This window comes from Colletotrichum tamarilloi (genome assembly GCF_030869305.1).
Source record: "Colletotrichum tamarilloi strain Tom-12 chromosome Unknown Scaffold_25.1, whole genome shotgun sequence".
NCBI lineage: Eukaryota > Fungi > Ascomycota > Sordariomycetes > Glomerellales > Glomerellaceae > Colletotrichum > Colletotrichum tamarilloi.
Window position 1 is genome coordinate 38,154 of NW_026849408.1, and position 19,608 is coordinate 57,761.

The window sequence follows — 19,608 nt, forward strand, 5'->3', positions numbered from 1 at the left end:
GGCTAAAGGAGTGAAAAGGTGGGAGAGGGATGGATGGCGGCCAGGCGTGGCCCGCGTGGGATAATGTCTCTGTTGCAAGCAGACGGGATGACGAGGATCTTTCTTGGACGATAACGGAATACCATCGCAGCTCGACCCCGGCTGAAAAGGCTCTAGTATTGCCTGGAACGGGTAATCCCCCTCTTCGACAAGAACGAGGAGCAGGGATGTGCACTCCGGAAGGAGTTATGCGAATCGCTTGATGCCGGTGACTCACTGAAAGGGCGAAGGTCTCGCCCTGTTCTATTTTTTTTAATCCACGTTCGATGGTTGTGATGGCTTTTTCTCGCTCCCTCATGTGACTTTATCAGACCACGCACTTTCGAGCGGACGCCATGAGGTTATCTAGAAAGGCATCTACTTCCGCAAACGGATGGCTTTTTAGAGGAAGAGAGAGAAGGGTGGACCAGGAAGGCTGGTGTGAGAGAAGTCGAGACCAAGCTGCTGGGATAGAAGGTGGCGTCTCTGAATCATTGTTGGCATGGCAGGCGAGAAAAGTCATGCATTCCATTTGCTCATGATTGTTATGCCATGTGGCATCATTAAGATTGAAGTGAGGGCCGAGGAAAGGTGTACATAATAGAGTGGGTGGTAATGGGACGCCGTAGACGCGGAGCCGGTAACGGGCTGCGGAGTTTCGGAAAGCTTCGTTGCGGAGTTTCGGATTGGCTGGGCGCGAAACCGACCGTCAGACGGCCGTAGTGTGGGGCCGCAGCTGGCGGACTTTTGTGCTTACGCGGAGCGGAGTTTGACGCCTGCTCCGCAACTTCATCCCACATTCCCACCGGGTCTCGAACGGGGGTCGAACAACCATTCGCTTCTCTCCGAGAAACCTGGACGTCTTGCAGAGAGTACCTTACACTGTCACTGGATCAGCGGACGCAACCCCGACGAGGATCAAACCGCGTAAGCTGACTGCCTTGAATCCCTTTCTGAAAGGCACGAGATACAGACAGAGAGAGGGATACGAGAGAGGATTTCGAATCGTGATATCGCATAATTCCACTCTCACCACTTTTTCCATCTTTCCTCCGTTCCCCTTTCCCCATGGTCAATCGGATCCAGCTGGCCGTGCCGACCCATCTATTATCCGCCGCCGCCACTGCTCCTGTCTCTTCCCCTTCTCTCCACAACCCAAGACCCGACGCTGCCGCAGAAGCAGCAGCAGCAGAACAAGAAACAGTAGCTGGTCATCAGACCCAACAATCGCAACCGCATCCGCAGCAGCAGCAGCAGAACAGAAAGAGGAAAGAAATGTCCGCCGAAGGCCTGAAAACGATGAGTGATCTGGCGGACGCGGCGGACAAGTCCCGCCAGAAGAGCTGCAACGCCTGCGTCCGGAGCAAGCGCCGCTGCGACAAGCGGACCCCGCGCTGCACCCGCTGTAGCGAGAAGAACTTTTCGTGCGTGTACCAGAACCTGCCGCCCGCCTCTGCCAATGGAAATGGTAATGGTGGTAGTGGTGGTGTTGGAGTTGGAAGCCTCGGCGGCCGGGGCGACTCCTCTTCCTCCGCCGGGGGTATGATCAGTAACCCAGACGACACCCTCCAGGCCATGGACATTGAGGAGAACTGCGGTAACATCAATGATGACCTTCCTCCCTTTGACTTTAACACACTCACCGATCATCATCTCCAACACCAACAACATCAACAACATCATCATCACCAACCTCAGCTCCAGCAGCAGCCCACGCCCGCGTCGTCGTCATCCTACCTCGACGGCGGTCTCCCGACAATAGTGATGACGGAGGACATCCACAGCGGCATCGGCAGCGGCAACAACAGCGGGAGCATCATCGACAACGCCACGTCGGTGCCGTCGACGTCGTCGCTGAACCTCGACTTGAATGCCGCCAACGCGCCCTTTGACTTCAACTCGGTCATGGATTTCCTGAACGCGGACCCGACGGCCGGCGGCGAGCTCCAGCTTTGGGAGACGCCGTTGACGCCTATCGTTCAGAAGACTATGCTGCCTGAGATTAACCAGCTGAGTCCGTGTGACTGGGAAAACGAGATGGGGGAGGCATGTGTAAGTTTATGAAGCTCTTCTTATTTGTTGTGGTTTCTATTTCTCACATAACCTCACTACTCTTCATGTACATCTCCCTTGATACGTTCTTTCCTGCTCGCTTTCCGTCAGAGCCACATTTCTCTTTCCTTTTCTCTCTTCGTCACCAGCCCTACCTCACACATGTCCGCGGGATGAAATACTCACGCCAGCTTCACAGGGCGGCTTCCAACCATGGCAAATCCACGAACCAAACTCCCGCATCGGCCACCTCGTCAATGTTGTCAAGAACATGCACGTCGTGTTCGCCCAGACCAAGCAGACCCCCTTCCTCCACCGGCACCTCTACCGCGGCGTCCGCGAAACGCCTAGGCCCCTGATGGCGGCCTACACCGCCATCTCGGCGTACGTGGGTATGACGGAGTCCAATAAGGACTGGGTGATCCGCGCCCTCTGCGAGGGCGCCAATGAGATTCTCAAGAGCGGTGGTAGTAGCACTGTCAACGCCAAGGACTCCTCGACGACGACGACGACGACGACAGCAGCAACGGGGAGCAACATCACGGGGCACGAGAAGCTCGCGAGGGCGCAGGCCCTCTTCCTGATTCAAACGGTGCGGTGCTTTGATGGCGACATAGCGCTACGGGCGCAGGCGGAGCGGGACATGGGCGTCTTCGAGAAGTGGTTAAAGGACCTCGAGGGGTTGAGGGACAACTTTGACGAGGTTCATCTGCTAGACGACGGCGCGTTGCGCGGGAGGCCGCCGCGGTCCTGGGAGGTGTGGATTTTTAACGAGTGTGTGCGGCGGACGGTATTGATGGGGTATGTGTTTACGAGCATGTATCAGATGCTCAAGAGTGCTGGTGATTTTGGTAAGGCTCCCATTTTCTTTCTTGATGCCCGCCGCCCCTTTTTTTTTCCCCTTTGCAATCAATACTGACCGTATTAAGAACCTGACCTCGGTCCGTGGCTGATCCCGCACCGCTGGACCTTCTCGAGGCACCTCTGGGACGCTCAGTCTTCGCCGGCTTTCTTCACTGCATGGCGCGAAAAGCCCATGTTTTTGGTCAACAGTTTCTTCGTGCAGGGCGTCGCCAAGATAATGCGGCCGGCAGATGTAGACGATTTCGCGAGAATGTTTCTCACCATGTGAGTATTGTCCCTATTGCATCCCGGTGTCTTTCTGGTGGTTTGGTGATGAGATTACGACGGGAGGCTAATTTGCTCGGCGACGATAGGAATGTTGGTGTTGAGGAGATGAAGCATTTTATGCTCGAAGTGTAAGACATGCTGGGTCACTTTTAGAGTGGTGTTTGATTAGGTTTGGAAGCGTACGGTACTGTCTCTAGGCTATACGTCCTTATTTGTATGATGAAGGAGACACTCGGTGGGCTTTACTGCGCAGGTTATATTGATGATATAGGAGTTTGGGAGAATTGGTATAGCGATTTATTTACCGCTGTTTGGCACTTTCTTGTGGGTCATTCTCGTCAGTCTTAAGAAGACCCAGACGCTCACTATCTTCATACCTTAACGGGCCTGGACAGTAGCCCACATATTTAAATGTCGTTCAATGAACCAATGATCATTACTACGGCTGATCAGGGTCATTCTAACTTTAACTTATCTTCTCAATGCAATACATAGCCCCGGGACTGGGCGAGTAAAGTATATTGAGCTGAACCATCAGCAGCGCCCAGCGGCTACATCAGAGAGGTATTCCGTAGCTACCAGTCTTCTGACCATACGGTAGAGAGACACGGGCAGTTGTTCCGTCGGACACGTTGCCAGGCTTCTCAAAGGGTTGCCGGGATCTAATTCTGTTCGGGAGTAACTTGAATGCACTATATTCACCCTCATGATCTTCAGGCATGTTTCTCTCTTCCAATGCTGAACGTATGTCAGGAATTCAAAGACACCGACTGTCTGAGGCATACACAATGAGGTCCATGGTACGCCATGAAAACTGTGAAAGCGAAAAGACAAACAGAAAGGTTCACGGCCTATAAAAAAGGCTGAAACCAGCAAGAAAAAGTAAGATTCATTGAATACAAGAAGAAGGCAACATTGCAAGTGTGAATGGTCTCCATTATGTAGTATAGACGAGTGTCGGTGTCAAGTGTCGACTTTCATCTAGTATCTCGCAGATGTATTCACCATCCACGTTCAACCCAGTCACCAATACCGACATGAATAGAGCCAAGCACGTATTAAACGAGCCAAATTTGCGAGATAGGTTGTTTGAAAAGTATCATTACCAACATAGTCCATCACTCAGCATCCAGCTCCAATCCAAAACATAATCACCCAGCATAACCAAATCTTCAAGGTCTCCTCCGCCGGATTTCTCACATCCATAAAATCCATACCAAAGCATTTCGCTTTCTCAAAGTTCAAAGCAAACATGTCAGGCAAGAAGACAACCCCCATCTACTACCACGATCCCACCAACCCCCCTTGGCAGGATCCGGCCAAGTGCAAAGGCACCCTGAGCCACGGAGGCACCAAGGCCAACAACTGGGGAGGCGCCTCTGGGGGTAGTAGCGGCGGAGGCAGCAGCAGCAACAGCGGCGGCGGCAGCGGCAGCGGTGGTGACAACAATAGCGGCGGAGGGACCAAGAAGTGATGGATAGGAGCCCAGTGACCAGTCAGCTTGAGGTTGAGGTCACAGTTGTCAAGAAGAGGCTCCAAAGCCCTGAATAGTAGTCGCATTGACAGCAGTCTCAAGATACCCCCTTGGTTAGAATCGATCTTTTTACGAGTACTATGCGCTGAAGTATCACTGGCGACATGATTTGGCCAAATTCACAGTGTGATGAGAAACCCCACAATCCATGCAAAGACATAATGTTACAGCCAGATGGATGTTCTCGTCAAAGGCGTCGTCTCATTCATTCTTTTCCACCCACTATAATGCTACATCCCAGTCCTCGAGGCAGCCCTTTTTTATCTGTTTGATGAGAGTATTATGCAACCGAATCCAGAAACCCTCTAAAAGTCGAACTCGCCCCTGAAGATCTCGGGATCTACACCCGCAACCGTCTTCTCGGCCAGATCCCGGCGACCCATCTGGGTAAACACTCTCCTCAGGGTATCGTACAGGGTCGTGCTCCGGTTCTGCGCCGTCATGCGGTCAATCTGCTCGTCGAGCTGCGCCGTGTTGGCGCCGCCCCTAGAGCCCTCGCCGCCGCCCAAAATCTCGTACGCCATGTTGCGGCCGCTCTTCTCGATGGCCTTGTGCATGTTGAGCGCGGCGAGGAAGTGCGAGGCCGCCTCGGCGTGGCACCCGATGTTGATGCAGCTGACACCTAGGTTGTAACGCGCGCGGACAAAGTTGGGGTGGATGCTCAGCGCCTTCTCGTACGCCGCGATGGCCTCCTCGGAGCGGCCCGAGTTGGCGAGGGTGGCGCCCAGACGGTTCCAGAGCAGGTGCAGCTGTTCCTGCTGGTTCGAAGCCCCGAGTTCCGAGGAGTGGAGGGCGGCCGTGAAGCAGTCGACGGCCTTGTCGTACTCCTCGGCGCCGTAGAAGAGGACGCCCAGACCAACCTGAACGTCGGGGTCCATGTGTTCGCCGTCCGGGCTGAGCTGCGCTGCCTTGATGAACAGTCCGGTAACCTTGTCATGCAATTGCTGCCGGTCAGTGAAGCCCATCTCCGCCATGGGATGCAAGTCAGTCGGTGCGATGATCTGCGGGTATTTGACGGAAAGCCACCGCTCGAGTGTGCGGTAGGCAGTGCTGTCGTAGCCCTCGTTGGTATACGAGACAGCCAGGCCCATGAGGGCGGCGAGGTTGTTGGGATCTTGCTTGAGTGCTTGCTCAAGCGCGCGAATAGCCGCCGTCTCCTTCTCGTTCTGTGCCTGCGCCGAGCCAAGGTACACCCACGCCTCGGTATGCTGCGGGTTTTGCTGGACTGCAGCTTCGAACGCGAGAGCCGCTAGTGAGAGGTTTCCCCCCTCGCGCATGATGCGGACACCCTCCTCGAATGCGTTCTTCTCCTCGCTGAAGAAATTGTCCTCTTCAAAGAGATAGTTCTCGATGACGGGATCGCCGAGTCTGCCCCAGTCGCCGTTCATGCCGGTGAAATCTGGACCCCAGTCCTCGCTGTCGAATTTGTCGAAAGTCGAATCGTCGACCATGCCTCTTGCTGCAGCAGTTTCAGCCTGGATTCCTTTCCATATTGATTCGAAGTCGCCAAAACCTGTCTCACTCTGCATTGCCCTGTCCATTTCGTCCAGTTCAGGCTCCGCAGCCTTAGCCTCTTGCTCCTCCTTCTCCTGCAACTCCATCTGGGCAAACTGTTCCTCCCACTTGTTGTCGTCAAGCTCTACTAGCTTTCCCTTTCCTTTGGCGTCCTCTTGTTGTTGTTGCATCGGTTGCTGGTACATGGGTTGAAACGTGGGCTGGCCCATCATGCTGTTGTATCCCATTCCCATGCCCATTCCCATACCCATACCCATACCCATGCCCATTCTTGGCTGTTGAGCCATTTGGCCCGGCATGGGACTTGCCCTCGCCGATGAAGGCTGCTGGTTCATCTGTCTGAAGCGCGCAAAATCTTCGGGGCTGAACTGGGTTCCGGGAGGCTGTTGGAATGCCGACTCCATGGCGGCTTGGTTCTGGAAGTCACCAGCCCACGTCGGTGATGTTGAGTTCGCGCGGAGGTGGACTCCCTGGTTCGGATCGATTCGGACAGCGCCGTTTTGCATGGGGAGCTCTTGCTGGAGACCTGGGGCTTTGTTAAGAAAACCGTTCATCATCTGTTAGGACCGGTTAGTTCAAAGGCGTCCGTGACTTTAGCAGTCCGTTGTATGCGTACCTCGTCCTGCGGGGTGCTTGCGCCGGCGCTTCGGAAGCCACCGGCAAGCGCATTAGGGCCCCTTTGCACCAGTCTGTCTCTCTGAAGAGTCTTGTCATCTTGGACATGCTTTTGGAATTGGCTGAGGGGGTTGCCGGAGGTCGAGCATTCTGCGCCACCCATAAACGACATTCTGAAGGGTAGGAAGCCGGGCTTCTCGATTCGATATTGTGGCAACCGTAATGGAAATGTATATAGAGAAGGTTCCCCTAGAAGCGTGGGAAAGGTCAATTTCTAGAGAGCTCGGGTAAAAGTTGGTTGGGCTTGAGTTGGTAGACAGGTGGGATGTGACTGGTTTGTAATTCAGCCAACCTCGAGCGGCTGCGTCTCCGAGAAGATACCGAGGCAGGCCGGCGGGGGGCTTAGGCGCGGCACACGGTTGATATCTTTCTCCGCAGCCGGAGGCGGGGTAGCCAATCAGGTCATCAAAGGTGAGAGAAAACGACAGTGGGGTGAGCGCTGACCCCAGTTCGTTTGGAGCTCTGGACTCCGAACCGCGCATGTGAGTGGCGCATGGGTGTACAAGAAACATGTCACTGCTGGGCTTCAACATCTTTATGCTCCTCTTTAGGCAATTTAATCCGACAACCGCGATGTAGATAGCCGGCCTTCAACAATAATATCATCAGCTATCTTGGCTGGACCCTGATGGATCTCTTTTCTGTCAGTTCACTGTCTCCTTACCTTCGCACCCTTCATCGAATAACAAGGCAACATTTCCTCTCAGCTGCCCGTAGTTTTCAATGTCATAACCTAAGCTATGGGTATCATGTACGAATGCTCGTCCGTGAGTCCTCCGTCTGCGGACCATGTTCAATCCTCCAGATAGATCTATAGAATGCCATGTAGCGTTCTTGTTTTGCAAGAGGCGCAGTGGCTCTGTGGTCATGAGCCCTCCTGGTGACTATTTCACCCCAATAAAGCCGATACTCTGACGAGCCTTAATAACAGCGCGTCGGAGAGCCTGCTCCTCCTCATCCGTCCATTTGACGGACAGTTGATCCCACTTCTTTCCGGGGGTGTTATACTCTCTCTTCCACTGCGTGTGTATGGCCTGAAGCCTGCTCATCTCGCGAGGATCCCCAGAGCCGGTGTACACAATGAAAGCCGTGCACGGCGGAAGGCTCTCGTGGATAGCTTGAAGAGAGACTGACAGACGGGCCAAGCACTGTTCAAGAGGTGATCCGCCGAGCTTTCCTTGGAACTGAGTCTTGTCCAAAGGAGGAGGGCCGCCGTCACTGCTGGCACTTTCGACCCGATTCTTGTTCCACCACCCTTGCAACGCCTCGAGCTCTCGCATCCGACCCCAAACGAAGTCGACACCACCACCGGGGATCTCCAGTCCATCAGGATCTCCCTTCACAGCACGGATGACGCCGTTGACAACGTCCGCATCGGACTTGCAGCCTATTTGATAGGTTGCTCCAGCACCAGGGCCCTTAGACGGTTCGCCCCAATCTACAGCAGCGCTTGTCTTTCCGGTAACCAGGCCGCCTGCATCTCCGCCCTGTGCCTTGTAAGCGGTCCCGGCTCTTGCTAGCCGCCGGAACAAGTTCTCGCCTTGAGAATCGGACGCGCCCCACAACTTGCCCTTTTCGCACTTTTGTCTGACGAGATCAAGGCAGGCGCGGGAGTCTTCGATGGGATTATGTCCATTGGCACCACCTTTTTGGATTTCGCGGTTGACATACTTCTGAGTAAGCCACTTCAATGACGCCTTCAGAGGGGGCCCTCTAGGATGGGGGTAGATTAATGAGGTATCGACAATGAAAGGGTGTGAGAATCGCAGGGCCTTCAAGTCAGACTCGAGCGAGTGTCCAATCAGGATCGTCCGCGGAGTGACGAGCTCAACCAGCTTCTGTTGGATATCCTTCAAGGTGGTCGTGACTGGCTTCAGCATCTCCTCGGTGATGCCGGAAAATCGGGTGACGTAGTCGATAATGGGCTTTTCTGGCTTCACCAGTTCGTCCATAATGAGCTCGCCCGACCAAGATATGACGCTGATGCGGGTAAGTGAGTATTCGTTCTCTCCTGTCATGCACATCTCGCAATCCAAGGCGAGACATTCTCGACCAGCGGTCACGCTACCGCTTTCGATCTCCGCCTCAGGCACCTCTCCGTCTTCGAGCTTGTCAACTTTAGAGATTGCCCATCCTTCGGGAACCTTGAAGGCCGCCTTCCTCTCCTCGTTCTCGATGAGTGCTGGGTGGATGAGATGGCCAGCAGTCTCGAGCTCTTCGAGTGATGCGAGGAACTCGGTAATACGGGTTCGCTCATTCTTCCATCCCGAAGGCTCTCTTGCCGGTTTAGGGCCCTTCCTGTCGTCCCTGTTTTTAGGCATCGGTGCCGTCAAAAATGTTCCCATGGGTGAGTGAAGCTTCATGTATTTGTCGTCACCAGGTGCCTTGACAGGCCATAAGTGGGGGAAAATTTTGGCAAATCCCTGCAGCGCAACCGGCAGCTGGTCTGCAGTAAGAGCTCGTGGGTAGTAATCGTCGGGCGTCGTTTCCGTCCGGTCCTGGTTCCTAGCTGGGCCAGATGTGTAATTGTCGAAATTCACCCCCTCCTTGAACATGGCCTCCTCCAATCCAGGCACCATCAGCACAACAATCTTTCTGAAGTTTGGTCGGTGAGAGACAGAAACCCAGTTCGGGCCCGTTCCATCGGCGAAGATGTACAAGACAAGGTCGCGAAGCATAGCGAGGTTGATCTTGGAAAACAGCTTTGCGCTCGTGGAGAAGGTAATTGCGGGATAGTTGCTGGAGCCCTCGCGGGGGACCTTCTTGCGTTTCTTGCTGGATCGCTCGACTTTGGTCCATCCTTCGTCATCATCGCCAGGAGCACTTCTCTTCAAGCTGCCACTACTTTGAGTATTCGAGGAACTCTCCCGAGAACTGTTCTCGCCATTTCCCGTCTCGGCTTCGGCAGTCGCTTCGTCCATCTGGGAGGTCATTACGGGGACATCATCGGAGGCGACAATGGCACCCTCTCCGCCTTCGTCGCGATTTCTACGGCGCTTCCCCATGATGTCTCTCGTCCAATTACTGCCGATGGTAATTGGCAGAGGTTCAGGAAGTCCAGTATCGGTGGCGGTAGATCGAATTGCGCTGCAGTGGATAGTCAAGGCGTGCTTGTAGGTATGTTGGGGTGAATTTTCAAACGGGAGCTCAGAAAAAAGTTCCCTGACATGGAAAGCACAAATGCGACCGTTGATTCCCATTGTTAGGTGGTTTTGCGGGGCGAGCCAATCGGCTGGGTGTATGATAAGATAAGCGTCAACTGTCAGGGACCCCCGGCCTCGAGCTCCTTCCCAGTCGACAGGGACTGAAATGAGGCCCAGGCACGAGCAGGCAAATAGCAAGATTACCTGTCGCATTCTGTCGCAGTGTCACTCTACCTTGCCATGAGGTACCCTTCGTCCTTCGCCGTGATGCAATGGGAAGCAACCTTTCCTATATGTCGTCCATCATACAACCTCTGAGCCAACAGCTACCAGACATATACTCTTGGCGTCGCGAAAGCTTCAAGTTCACAGATCCGTGTCATCGCAAATCAGTTGAGCCTTCCCCTAATTGGAAGTCATCCAGTGCAAGTGCGCAAGCTGTCAAGCAATATTGGCAACTTTCTTCAATTTGTGGACTCAGATTGGGAAATCTTATTTCAGTCCTACGATTGAGGCCCAAGGCAATACTCAGACGATCGCCAAGGAACCCACGAGAATTGGTGAAGCAGGGTACCTCGTTGCCGAGTGGTAAGGGACCTTTCACCTTTTTTTCTTTGTGGATCGGCAGACTGATCTCTCGCAGCGAGCTTCAAGATGTCGCCTGCGCCAAATATGATAACGTCATCGGCCTCATGTGTCTAAGTAGCCCAGTCAATCATGTGCTTCAGGAGTAAGTCGACCTCGCGACTCGACTGTACCCCTACTCACCCAAGGTAGCTCGCAAATACTTCTCAGAAAGACAACTATCGTGTTTCTCAAGAAGAATGGCAAGCCGGTAGAGCTCAATGTGCGCCACAAATTGAAGCTCTGGAATGACTCTCGCCCCGGATCGTACCCGGCGAACGATCATTTCATTCCCGATTCTGGTAAGGGTTTTGGGCCTGGGCATGGGTCGCCAAACTCCAAGAACATCGCTTTCTCTCGCCTGCGAGTAGATCTCGATGCGCAGCGGGAGAGCATCGACAGAATAGATACTGCCGGTTTCCAAGTCGTGTCCCAATTCGACCGCGCTGTTTCGCGCATCGAAAAGGAGATGGCAAAGCTCAGCTCGACTCTGGGCCAACTTCAGAGTGACTTCGATCTTCACAAAGCTGACTTGAAGTCTGATTGAAGTATCCAGTGGGGAGTTCTCGACACGAAACAGTTTCAAGCTGTCTCGATTGGAGAGCCAGGTTCGGACCGCAAACGCTGCCAAATCTGAGATGAAGAAGCTCTCCGAAGAAGTTCATAGGGAGAATGTTGAGCTCCGAAACGATCTCCTAATCTCGCAAGAAGATTACAAGCAGCTCGAAAACGTACTGGGCCTACAAGCGGATGTGGCAAAATCGAATGCAACCGTGAAAAACATCCTCGACATGAACATTGGCAGTGCCAAGGAAACAGCCAAATGACGAATTGAGTTGAGGCAGCTGAGACAGATGATGGATCAGGACCGCAAAAAGAAAGTCGACCTGTCAAAGCAGCAAATACCGTTGCGGGAATTGGATATCCTGACCAGCAACATGACCAAGATTGAAGCTCGGGCAAGTCAAGTGGAGACATTGCAGATGGAGTTTGATCTCTTCAAGAGCAGGATACAGCGTCTGGAGGCGAGTGCAGAGCATCTCTCTCAACCTCGCGAAAATTACAACTCGCTCCAATTCAGCAATCCAAGAGCACGGCCACATCTGGCCCATCGAACAATACCTATCCAATGTCGAATGACTTGCACCAAGAAGCACCTGCCAAGGTTTCCAGCGAAGCCACTTCAGCCTTACTCAAAGTTCTGCAACCTACGAGTCGCAAACGAAAGACACCAGCAGAGAAAGTGGCCGGAGCTGGTGAAGGTAACAAAAGCCCAAGACTCACTAGGCCGGGTGCCAGTGACAAGAGGAGTATCAAGAAACCGAGGGCTTCTTTACCCACGGGCTGCAAGTTTTGACACTCCTATAGGCAGCTCAGTGATCAAGAAAGAACTTTTGTATTCAACTTTGATCTCGTTCAGGGGTATCAATTAGCGGACAAATCGCGGTCCTCGCCTAGGTCCACCTCCAACACAGCTTTTCCGAGCTCAGACAACGCCTTGAGCGGCTCTACCAGAGCGTACCGGAAGAACTGGTCCATTCCCTTTGGATCCATGATCCAGGCGTTGATCAGACTGTTCTCCCTGTCTCTGCCCGGAAGGCTCTCGATCTCAGCAATCATCCATCTGAACATACTAACATCGTCCCAGTGGACCTTTGGCGTCCGATCCTTGTACGCATTGATCAAGGACAAAACCATCTGGCACATTGACACTTGGTCGAGATCCGCCAATACTCTGACGCCGGCGGCCGAGAACTTCTTTTTCGCAGCCATGTCCCTCGCCAGCTTTACCAGCTTTTCCGGTTCAGGCGCTGTGTGAGATAGCTCGTTGGCAATGGCAGAGAGACCTCTTATTCTCTCGTTGTGAAAGGGGATGGGATGCTTGTACGGTTCGATCTCGTACGCCACTAAGCAGGCAATGGCCAATGCGCATTCGTGATTGCCCTGGGTTTTCCCATAATAGACTGCCGCCTCGTCCAAGAGCTGAGCAAAGGGCTCAATGGCCCATCGACCATTCTCGGTAAACCACGAGGCCGATTTGTACGCCTTCCTCAGCCACTTGTGCTTTGCTGTCGGTTCTGTGTGACGGACTTGCGCCGTAAATATCTCTAGAAGCTTTTGGACTTCAATGGCTTGCCGCAATCTGTCTTTGTCGGCCACCTGAGGGTGTTGAAATCTCTCGATATCAGGTGTTGCACTCAGCTCATTCAGCTTAGCAACTCTCGGATCCTTCTGGGCGACCTGATACTCGTCCAGGTCTTCGATACACTTGAAGCACTTGCAATCAAAGTAATACGATCTCAGGCTTTCATGTCTTTTGCTCTTTGGCTGCGTTTCATCTGTAATCGCTTAGCTGATGTCCTTTCATGAGACAGTCCTGAAGGCGGCTTAATACGACAACTTACCGATGTAAGATATTTCGACCTCATCCCCGGGCTCGATGAAAGCCATTGCGCGGAGTGAGGCTGACCTGCCATCGAATTGGACCATGGCATTAGGGCTGCATGAGTGATTCATCATGGCCAGTGTTATGTCCAAGTAAATGCCATCAGTCTCATCCTCTGAAACACTAAAAGCATTCGTTTGAAGCTGAAAGCACTATCAGCATACACAGGATCTACTCAGCTTGGAGAAAAGATATTATAGGGCACCACACACCTTGCACAGAACCTGAAAAGCACTCTCCAGCAAGTCAACCGAAGCTTCATCGCCACCCAGACACATCACAACCCCACGCGCCTGAAGCTGCAACTTGACCATCTCTCTGCCCTGCCACGACTCCACATTGCCCTCCAGCTCCTCAAACTTCTCCATCACCTTGGGCCGTAGCATGACCTGCGCCGCCGCCCGGACCGGCGTCGGCACCCAGTTCGGCTGGTCTGCTGGCTTGGTCTTGTGAAGCCTCTGAATCGCCTTGCACTCGAACTTGTGTACTACAGACCAGTTGGCGCGCTGGCACACCGGTCCGCAGTAGGCCACCGTCTTACATCCCGTGCATGCGCGGAGCTTCTCTGTGACCGGAGCGTCTTCCTGCTGCTGTTTGAGGCAGTGATTGCAGTACTCCAGCGCGCGTGGGCCTGGGGGGAGCACGACGGCCGGGTTGTTGAACCGGGCCATGATGTCTCCCGGCTCGAAGCGGCGTGCCGCGTGGACGGAGCGACCCTTGGCGCCACCTTTCTCGCCGCATACCTCTATGCCACTGCTTAATTCTGTCATAGTGAAGGCTGCTCTCCGTTGGTCCACAAGATTTCAGAAATGTCATACAAAACTACCGAGAAACCTCTTCGATATGTTGCCCAATCCCTTGGCTAGGGATACAGGGCAAGAGAGATATCTGTATGCGCCACACTTGCATGTGGCTAATGCAAGGTACAACAGGGGAATAATCAAGGATCGACAGCTATGGAAAAAAAAAGCTGGAGAAGCTCACCGACTTTCTCTGCTTTGGGGGTCTTGTGTGTGTGGAAGCGCGGCAGTCGTGGCAGTGCAGCTTTTTGTGCTTGTTCAACTGGGCTACCGCAACTGTTCAGATGGAACTTCACCGAAAGCTCCTAGGGCCCCACCATCACCGCTCGAGCACGGACCTGCTTTCCTCCCACCTTTCAACCCCGCCTCGTCCCTACTCCATCCCACCAACTCCCGCCTTTCTGTTCACGGCCTTTTTCCTCAGCCTCACACGAGCATATACACATCTCGACCTCACAACAGCCCCAACACATCTTCCTATCCCAGGTTTCTTCTCAAGTCCCAAACGAAACGCGTCATATCGCCTTAACAAACCCTCCCTAACGCATCGACGTTTCGCGCGCGCGCAAAAAGCTCTTTCTCATGACTACCATCGAAAACCTCAAGACCATCGACCCCTTCGCGGACGCGGACGAGGGCGACGCGGACAAGCAGAAGAAGGGCCAGGACTATATCCACATCCGTATCCAGCAGCGCAATGGCCGCAAGACCCTCACCACCATCCAGGGCCTGCCCAAGCGCTTCGACCAGAAGAAGATTCTCAAGGTCATAAAGAAGAAATTTGCCTGCAACGGCACCATTGTGGAGGACCAGGATCTCGGCGAGGTTCTGCAGCTTCAGGGTACGTCACACACTTCAGCGATGGCTTCGTTTTCACGCTGTCATGCGTACCCTCGGCAGAAGCACCCGATTCGACCGAGGGCCGCTGAGACGAGCCCCGAGCATGGAGATATACCGCCACCTACGTATACAATAAGCGAAACTGACAATCGTGACGCACAGGTGACCAGCGCAAGGCTATTCACGACTTCCTCATCGACAAGCAGGAGGGTCTCGAGATGGACTCCAAGGTACGTCAGATCACTCCCCCCCCCCCCCCCCCCCCCCCCCCCCCCCCCCCCCCCCCCCCCCCCCCCCCCCCCCCCACCCCCCCACCCCACACAGCCACCCAACACCACACCCACACCCTCCCTCTACCCCACCCGCCCACCCCCCCCCCCCCCCCCCCCAATATCCATGTTGAGACGCCCACGTTCCAACTCCCCCGCATAAACCCAAGCAAGACATGGCTAACCCCAATTTCCCCGATAGCTCGTCAAAGTCCACGGCTTCTAAGGGAGCCGTTACTGCCAGGAGGTGCAATCTCCCCCTCGCAACCGAGCGGATCCCGGTGACATAATCCCCTGAAGGGAAGGGAGATTCGAGTACCGTCTGGTCCACTACCAAACTCTTAGATCCATCTTACGAATGCTTCCAAAAGGGGGAAACAAAAGCTTCGTGGAGATGCTTTAGGCCCCCGATGAGCTTCTGAAGCTTTGGATGGGGTGGGACTATTCCGAAAAGGTCGATTCCCAAACTCAGACGGGGAGAAGGGAAAGCTACCGAGAGGATCTTAAAGGTGCCTGCGGGAGATAAACTGCGACACGGTTCAGCTGCGCATATTCACAGCCAGAACATGTCGTGCCGCGCTGAGAAACTGGCAAGGGGATTCTTTGGGCACAACGGTTTTGGTGGGTCTGAGAGCTTTTTTACAGCATCCGCTTTCTTGTTGTGGCTCGTCCGCCGTCCTGTGATGACGGCACTGATGAGAAACAAGGCTTGCGAAAGGTTATGAGCTTCATGCCCAGTAATGAACACGTCAACTGAACCATTGCTATTCTCGGGTGACCAACTACATGTGCTTCAGAGTTGCATCAGTTAACACCGCTTGACTGATTTTCAATACCCACGGATATGGTCAACATTCCAACTTCCACCGTGGTTCTGGCGTTTAAGTTCAACTGTTCATTCAGTATTTTGACACCAGTATCGTTGAATCACGCAAAGAATGCACCCCAGAGCCCTTGTAAACATATTTATTGAAGCTACACCCGCCGACCTCCGTATTCTAATTTTTGTCTGCCATACGTGCCCGCCCATTAACACTATCCCCGGCCGGGAACAGGAATCTAATCTGCCAACTCCTGATGTTCGCTGGTTGCCGGCTCGCCGTCACCAGGATGTTTGACACCGGATTGGTTGTCCCCTATTTGCTCGCCTTCAGCTTGGTTATCCTTGTTATTCCCGGCCTCGCGCTTGTCTTTGATTCCAAATTTCTTCCTCAAGACCAGTTTGAATCTAGCTGTGCGGCCTAGCTTCTTGTTTTGTGCCATATCGTTCGCTCCGTCCTTGTTGGCAACATCCTCAACATGTTCTGCATCACCACCGCTGTCGGACTTGGCGACCTTCTTTTGCTGCTGATTACCAGTAGACAGGGTGGCCGGATTCATTGTAAGAGGGTCACGAGGTCTTGACCCTGCAGACCCCGGAGCCGGTAGCGCCAAGGCTGCTCGAAAGGAAAGGGGACTATTTCCGGTACCAGAGTAGAGATTTGGGGCTTCTTCCTGGCCCTCTGCCCTGACCTGCCACTCTTCTCTGGGCCTGCTGGGGCCTTCACCGTTGTCGAGTTCCATATCAACGGCTTTTCCCTTGCCTTTATTTCGTCTTGGAATCTCGAGGGTCTCTTGTCCTTCCTCGTCTTGGTCACTTTCATTGCTTTCTTCGTTATCGCCGTTCTCGCCATCCTCGTCATCCTCGCACCCGTCGGCTTGCACGTGTCTTTCTTTGTCGACCGCTCCGCTACTGGTGGCACTGCCAGCGGTGGAAAAGAACGGGAAGGCTGCGGGGTTAAGCCGCAAGGCTGTGGCTGGTGGCGGAACAGAGCATAGCGTGCAGAGACACATGAAAGATGGACGACACATCCGAATTTCCTCGCCCATGGTGATGTCCCTTGTGGCTCTGAAAACGGAGATGGTGTCATTGTAGTATCCGGTGAACCGGGCATTTCCGTTCGGGTCTCCAAAAGGCAGAAGCTCGTTAGGGTCGAGAGGTATGAGATGGTTTCCGAATACCATGAATCCAATGGTGTTCATGAACTCGCATAGTATAGAATGGTGCATAGCGTTCATTATGTGTCGCGACATGGGAACTTCCTCCAGCCGTGGGCAGAATTCCCGGTAGAGCCCCTTGATTGCGTTGGCAGCGGGCATCGTCAATCCCTCCTAGAAATTGGAGAGCCGGTCATCTTCTGGTTGGAAATTGGTCACCCTGAACATGGCCGGGCCCTGGAAAATGGCAGCCCCGATTGGGTAATTTCTCATTGCTATCCTCGGGCCTTCTATGAAGGTGAGCATGTGAGGCATGGGTAGTAGCGACATTGTGATGCCGACGACGTAAAGCTCGTGTCGTGTATAGTGGGTTGTGTATGAAATGTCTAAGTACTCGACGAGCACTACGATGGGACGATTAACAAGAAGAATGGATGAATAACGAAGAAAGTCTTGGGGATAATGCGGATTGTGATGAATGACGAAGTCTGTCGAAGGAGAAGATATGGGAGAAAGGCGACAGAAGAGGATGAGTTCGAGAAGAGAAGCAGAGTAGATTATGGTGGAAGGAAGATACCAGGAAGCCAAGAGAGAGAAGGGAGGTGCACGAACGTCTACCTTGCCTTGTAAGCCATCTGGGTGCCAGGTGCAAGATGCGATCACTTTCTTTGGTATACCTTATCAAGTACCCAAAAACGACTCGCGGTGGGAAGCTGCTAGCGAGAGTTGGGTACGATTCAACAGCAGGGAGTTGGAAGGTGGGTTGAGATGGCACCATACGGTGGTCACGAGTCGCACGACATTGCTGGTCTTATCTACACTCCTAGGTAAGGAAGTCAGAACCTGTGATTGCCATATCTCCGCGAAATACCTTAGATAGCTTACCTGCTCTTTGTGAGGAAATAAGTGTTGAGATTCATCAGGAATGGGAAGGAAGTCGGTGGAGCACGGGACATATTTGATAATAGAGTAATGATTACTAGAGAAGCGTAAGAATCAGAGCTTCCTAAGCAGACCAGGCAGGTCCGTGGCTCGAACACGCCCAGTGCGGTCTCCCAATGGCAGGCGGTAGACGGGATAGCTAAGCTTGATGTGCAAAAGGCATGAGCATACCAGAAGTTCAGGAAACCAATAGCCGCCCCCAGGACGCCAAGCAAGATCAAGCAAGTGAAGCTAAGGCACTCGTCTTGATCTTCGTCTGTTGCTACCACAGCATACTGGAGGGTGGTCAACAGATAACAAAAGAACTGAAATTTTTGATTCAACCTCGAGTTGATCTATGTAACGGTATCATACACCACACCCTACTCTCATTCCTGCTTCTGCGCGGCAAGCTTCTTTGCTTTCCGCTCCTCCTCGTCGAGGTGCTGCTTCTTGTAGTGGGCAATCACGTGGTCCAGGTTGGTCTGGGAACCGGCAATAACGTTGCGGGCGGCGAAGTTGGACACGGCTCTGGGCATCAGTTGTCAGCTTCTATTCTTTTCTCTTTTCCATTATGAAGGCCTAGACGCCTTCCATTTCGCAAGGGGATGCTCGGTTGGGGGGAGGCGTACTCGGGGAATCTGAGGTCGACATCGCGGTTGGCAGGGGTGGAGAAGAAGAGCAGTCTGTCGAAACCGGCCTGCTCAACGGCCTTGGTGTGCAGCGCGTTTCTCTCCTTCCATGTCTCCTGCCAGTGCCACGCCTCGTGGATCTTCTGGGTGAGGTAAGGAGGCTCGCCGTCCTTGCCGGGGGCGGTGATCTTGTAGACGGCGTATGCGGACGGGATAATGGCAACGACGGCCCAGAAGAAGTTCTATCGAGTCTCAAGTAAGCCAATTGGATTCATATAACTGCCAATAGCACATCGACCGCCAATTGACAACAGAGGAGGGGTTGTTCGCAGACGTACGCCAATGGGCTCCTCGACGGTGTGGGCGTGGTGGTGGCCGTGGTCACCTCCGGAGGCGTAGGTTCTCGATTGGCGCAGGCCAGTCAGCCGTGACTGGCGCGCGATGCAGACAGCCCGCGTTCGAATGGCCTGCATCGTGTATGACGTTTCGGAAACGGTGTGTCAATTGACGATGGGATATCGGTTGCTGGGAGTACGTCTCTCGAGGAGGGAGCTTCGGCTTGGTGGAGGTTGATCCAAGGTGCCGGAGGAGCGTCACTTTTCGTGGATTAGCGCTAGCGCGCACAAGCGCGACCGCCCGCGTCTATTGAGCCAATCATCGGTTGCCGAATTCAAATAAGTGAAATCGCCTCTTAATGGGGCTTTTGGATACAACTTGGCCAGACGGACGACTTCGACGGATTTCTATTTCGCGATGGTAACCTGTCCTTTTCCACTGTTGACTCATTCATAATCTTGCGGTTGTGTATAAAGGCGTGCATCTCTTCAACCGATTATCGTTGCATCAAATTGCATCCTTAGACTGAGTCAAGTTTTGAGTTCCTTGAGGTCCACCTTGCGTACAATCTCTTACAGCAATACAGCGTTTTTAGCTGGTCCTACACATCAGATAAGATTGTATCTGTTCACCCGGCCAGATTCATCAATATCATCCATCTCAACACCTCTGCAACCAACAACATACAAAGGTCA

At 53.5% G+C, this 19,608-nt stretch overlaps 8 protein-coding genes across 8 annotated transcripts; 3 read left to right on the top strand and 5 right to left on the bottom strand.

Moving 5' to 3' along the window:
- Window positions 1-1,086: 1,086 nt before the first annotated feature.
- On the top strand, window positions 1,087-3,333 carry CTAM01_07715 (uncharacterized protein; the record flags this gene model as incomplete). The annotated part of the gene is made up of 4 exons (XM_060523736.1): window positions 1,087-2,070; window positions 2,270-2,921; window positions 3,000-3,198; window positions 3,288-3,333. 4 exons carry the CDS (start codon window positions 1,087-1,089, stop codon window positions 3,331-3,333), a joined length of 1,881 nt encoding a protein of 626 aa, XP_060381483.1.
- A 1,707-nt stretch (window positions 3,334-5,040) lies between these two features.
- Window positions 5,041-7,037, bottom strand: CTAM01_07716 (tetratricopeptide; the record flags this gene model as incomplete). The annotated part of the gene is made up of 2 exons (XM_060523737.1): window positions 5,041-6,807; window positions 6,867-7,037. 2 exons carry the CDS (start codon window positions 7,035-7,037, stop codon window positions 5,041-5,043), a joined length of 1,938 nt encoding a protein of 645 aa, XP_060381484.1.
- Window positions 7,038-7,809: 772 nt separating this feature from the next.
- CTAM01_07717 (exonuclease) lies at window positions 7,810-9,930 on the bottom strand (the record flags this gene model as incomplete). The annotated part of the gene is made up of 1 exon (XM_060523738.1): window positions 7,810-9,930. The coding sequence occupies one exon, from the start codon at window positions 9,928-9,930 to the stop codon at window positions 7,810-7,812; it is 2,121 nt and encodes a 706-aa protein (XP_060381485.1).
- Window positions 9,931-9,955: 25 nt separating this feature from the next.
- CTAM01_07718 (uncharacterized protein) lies at window positions 9,956-11,519 on the top strand (the record flags this gene model as incomplete). The annotated part of the gene is made up of 5 exons (XM_060523739.1): window positions 9,956-10,038; window positions 10,570-10,656; window positions 10,712-10,798; window positions 10,846-11,198; window positions 11,242-11,519. 5 exons carry the CDS (start codon window positions 9,956-9,958, stop codon window positions 11,517-11,519), a joined length of 888 nt encoding a protein of 295 aa, XP_060381486.1.
- A 598-nt stretch (window positions 11,520-12,117) lies between these two features.
- CTAM01_07719 (MYND finger) lies at window positions 12,118-13,908 on the bottom strand (the record flags this gene model as incomplete). Its single annotated transcript, XM_060523740.1, has 3 exons — window positions 12,118-13,031; window positions 13,098-13,281; window positions 13,351-13,908. The coding sequence occupies 3 exons, from the start codon at window positions 13,906-13,908 to the stop codon at window positions 12,118-12,120; spliced, it is 1,656 nt and encodes a 551-aa protein (XP_060381487.1).
- A 612-nt stretch (window positions 13,909-14,520) lies between these two features.
- Window positions 14,521-15,273, top strand: CTAM01_07720 (translation initiation factor SUI1; the record flags this gene model as incomplete). The annotated part of the gene is made up of 3 exons (XM_060523741.1): window positions 14,521-14,779; window positions 14,941-15,008; window positions 15,250-15,273. 3 exons carry the CDS (start codon window positions 14,521-14,523, stop codon window positions 15,271-15,273), a joined length of 351 nt encoding a protein of 116 aa, XP_060381488.1.
- Window positions 15,274-16,106: 833 nt separating this feature from the next.
- On the bottom strand, window positions 16,107-17,186 carry CTAM01_07721 (uncharacterized protein; the record flags this gene model as incomplete). Its single annotated transcript, XM_060523742.1, has 1 exon — window positions 16,107-17,186. One exon carries the CDS (start codon window positions 17,184-17,186, stop codon window positions 16,107-16,109), a length of 1,080 nt encoding a protein of 359 aa, XP_060381489.1.
- A 1,148-nt stretch (window positions 17,187-18,334) lies between these two features.
- CTAM01_07722 (NADH-ubiquinone oxidoreductase 17.8 kDa subunit) lies at window positions 18,335-19,050 on the bottom strand (the record flags this gene model as incomplete). The annotated part of the gene is made up of 3 exons (XM_060523743.1): window positions 18,335-18,476; window positions 18,578-18,819; window positions 18,916-19,050. 3 exons carry the CDS (start codon window positions 19,048-19,050, stop codon window positions 18,335-18,337), a joined length of 519 nt encoding a protein of 172 aa, XP_060381490.1.
- Between the last annotated feature and the right edge of the window lie 558 nt (window positions 19,051-19,608).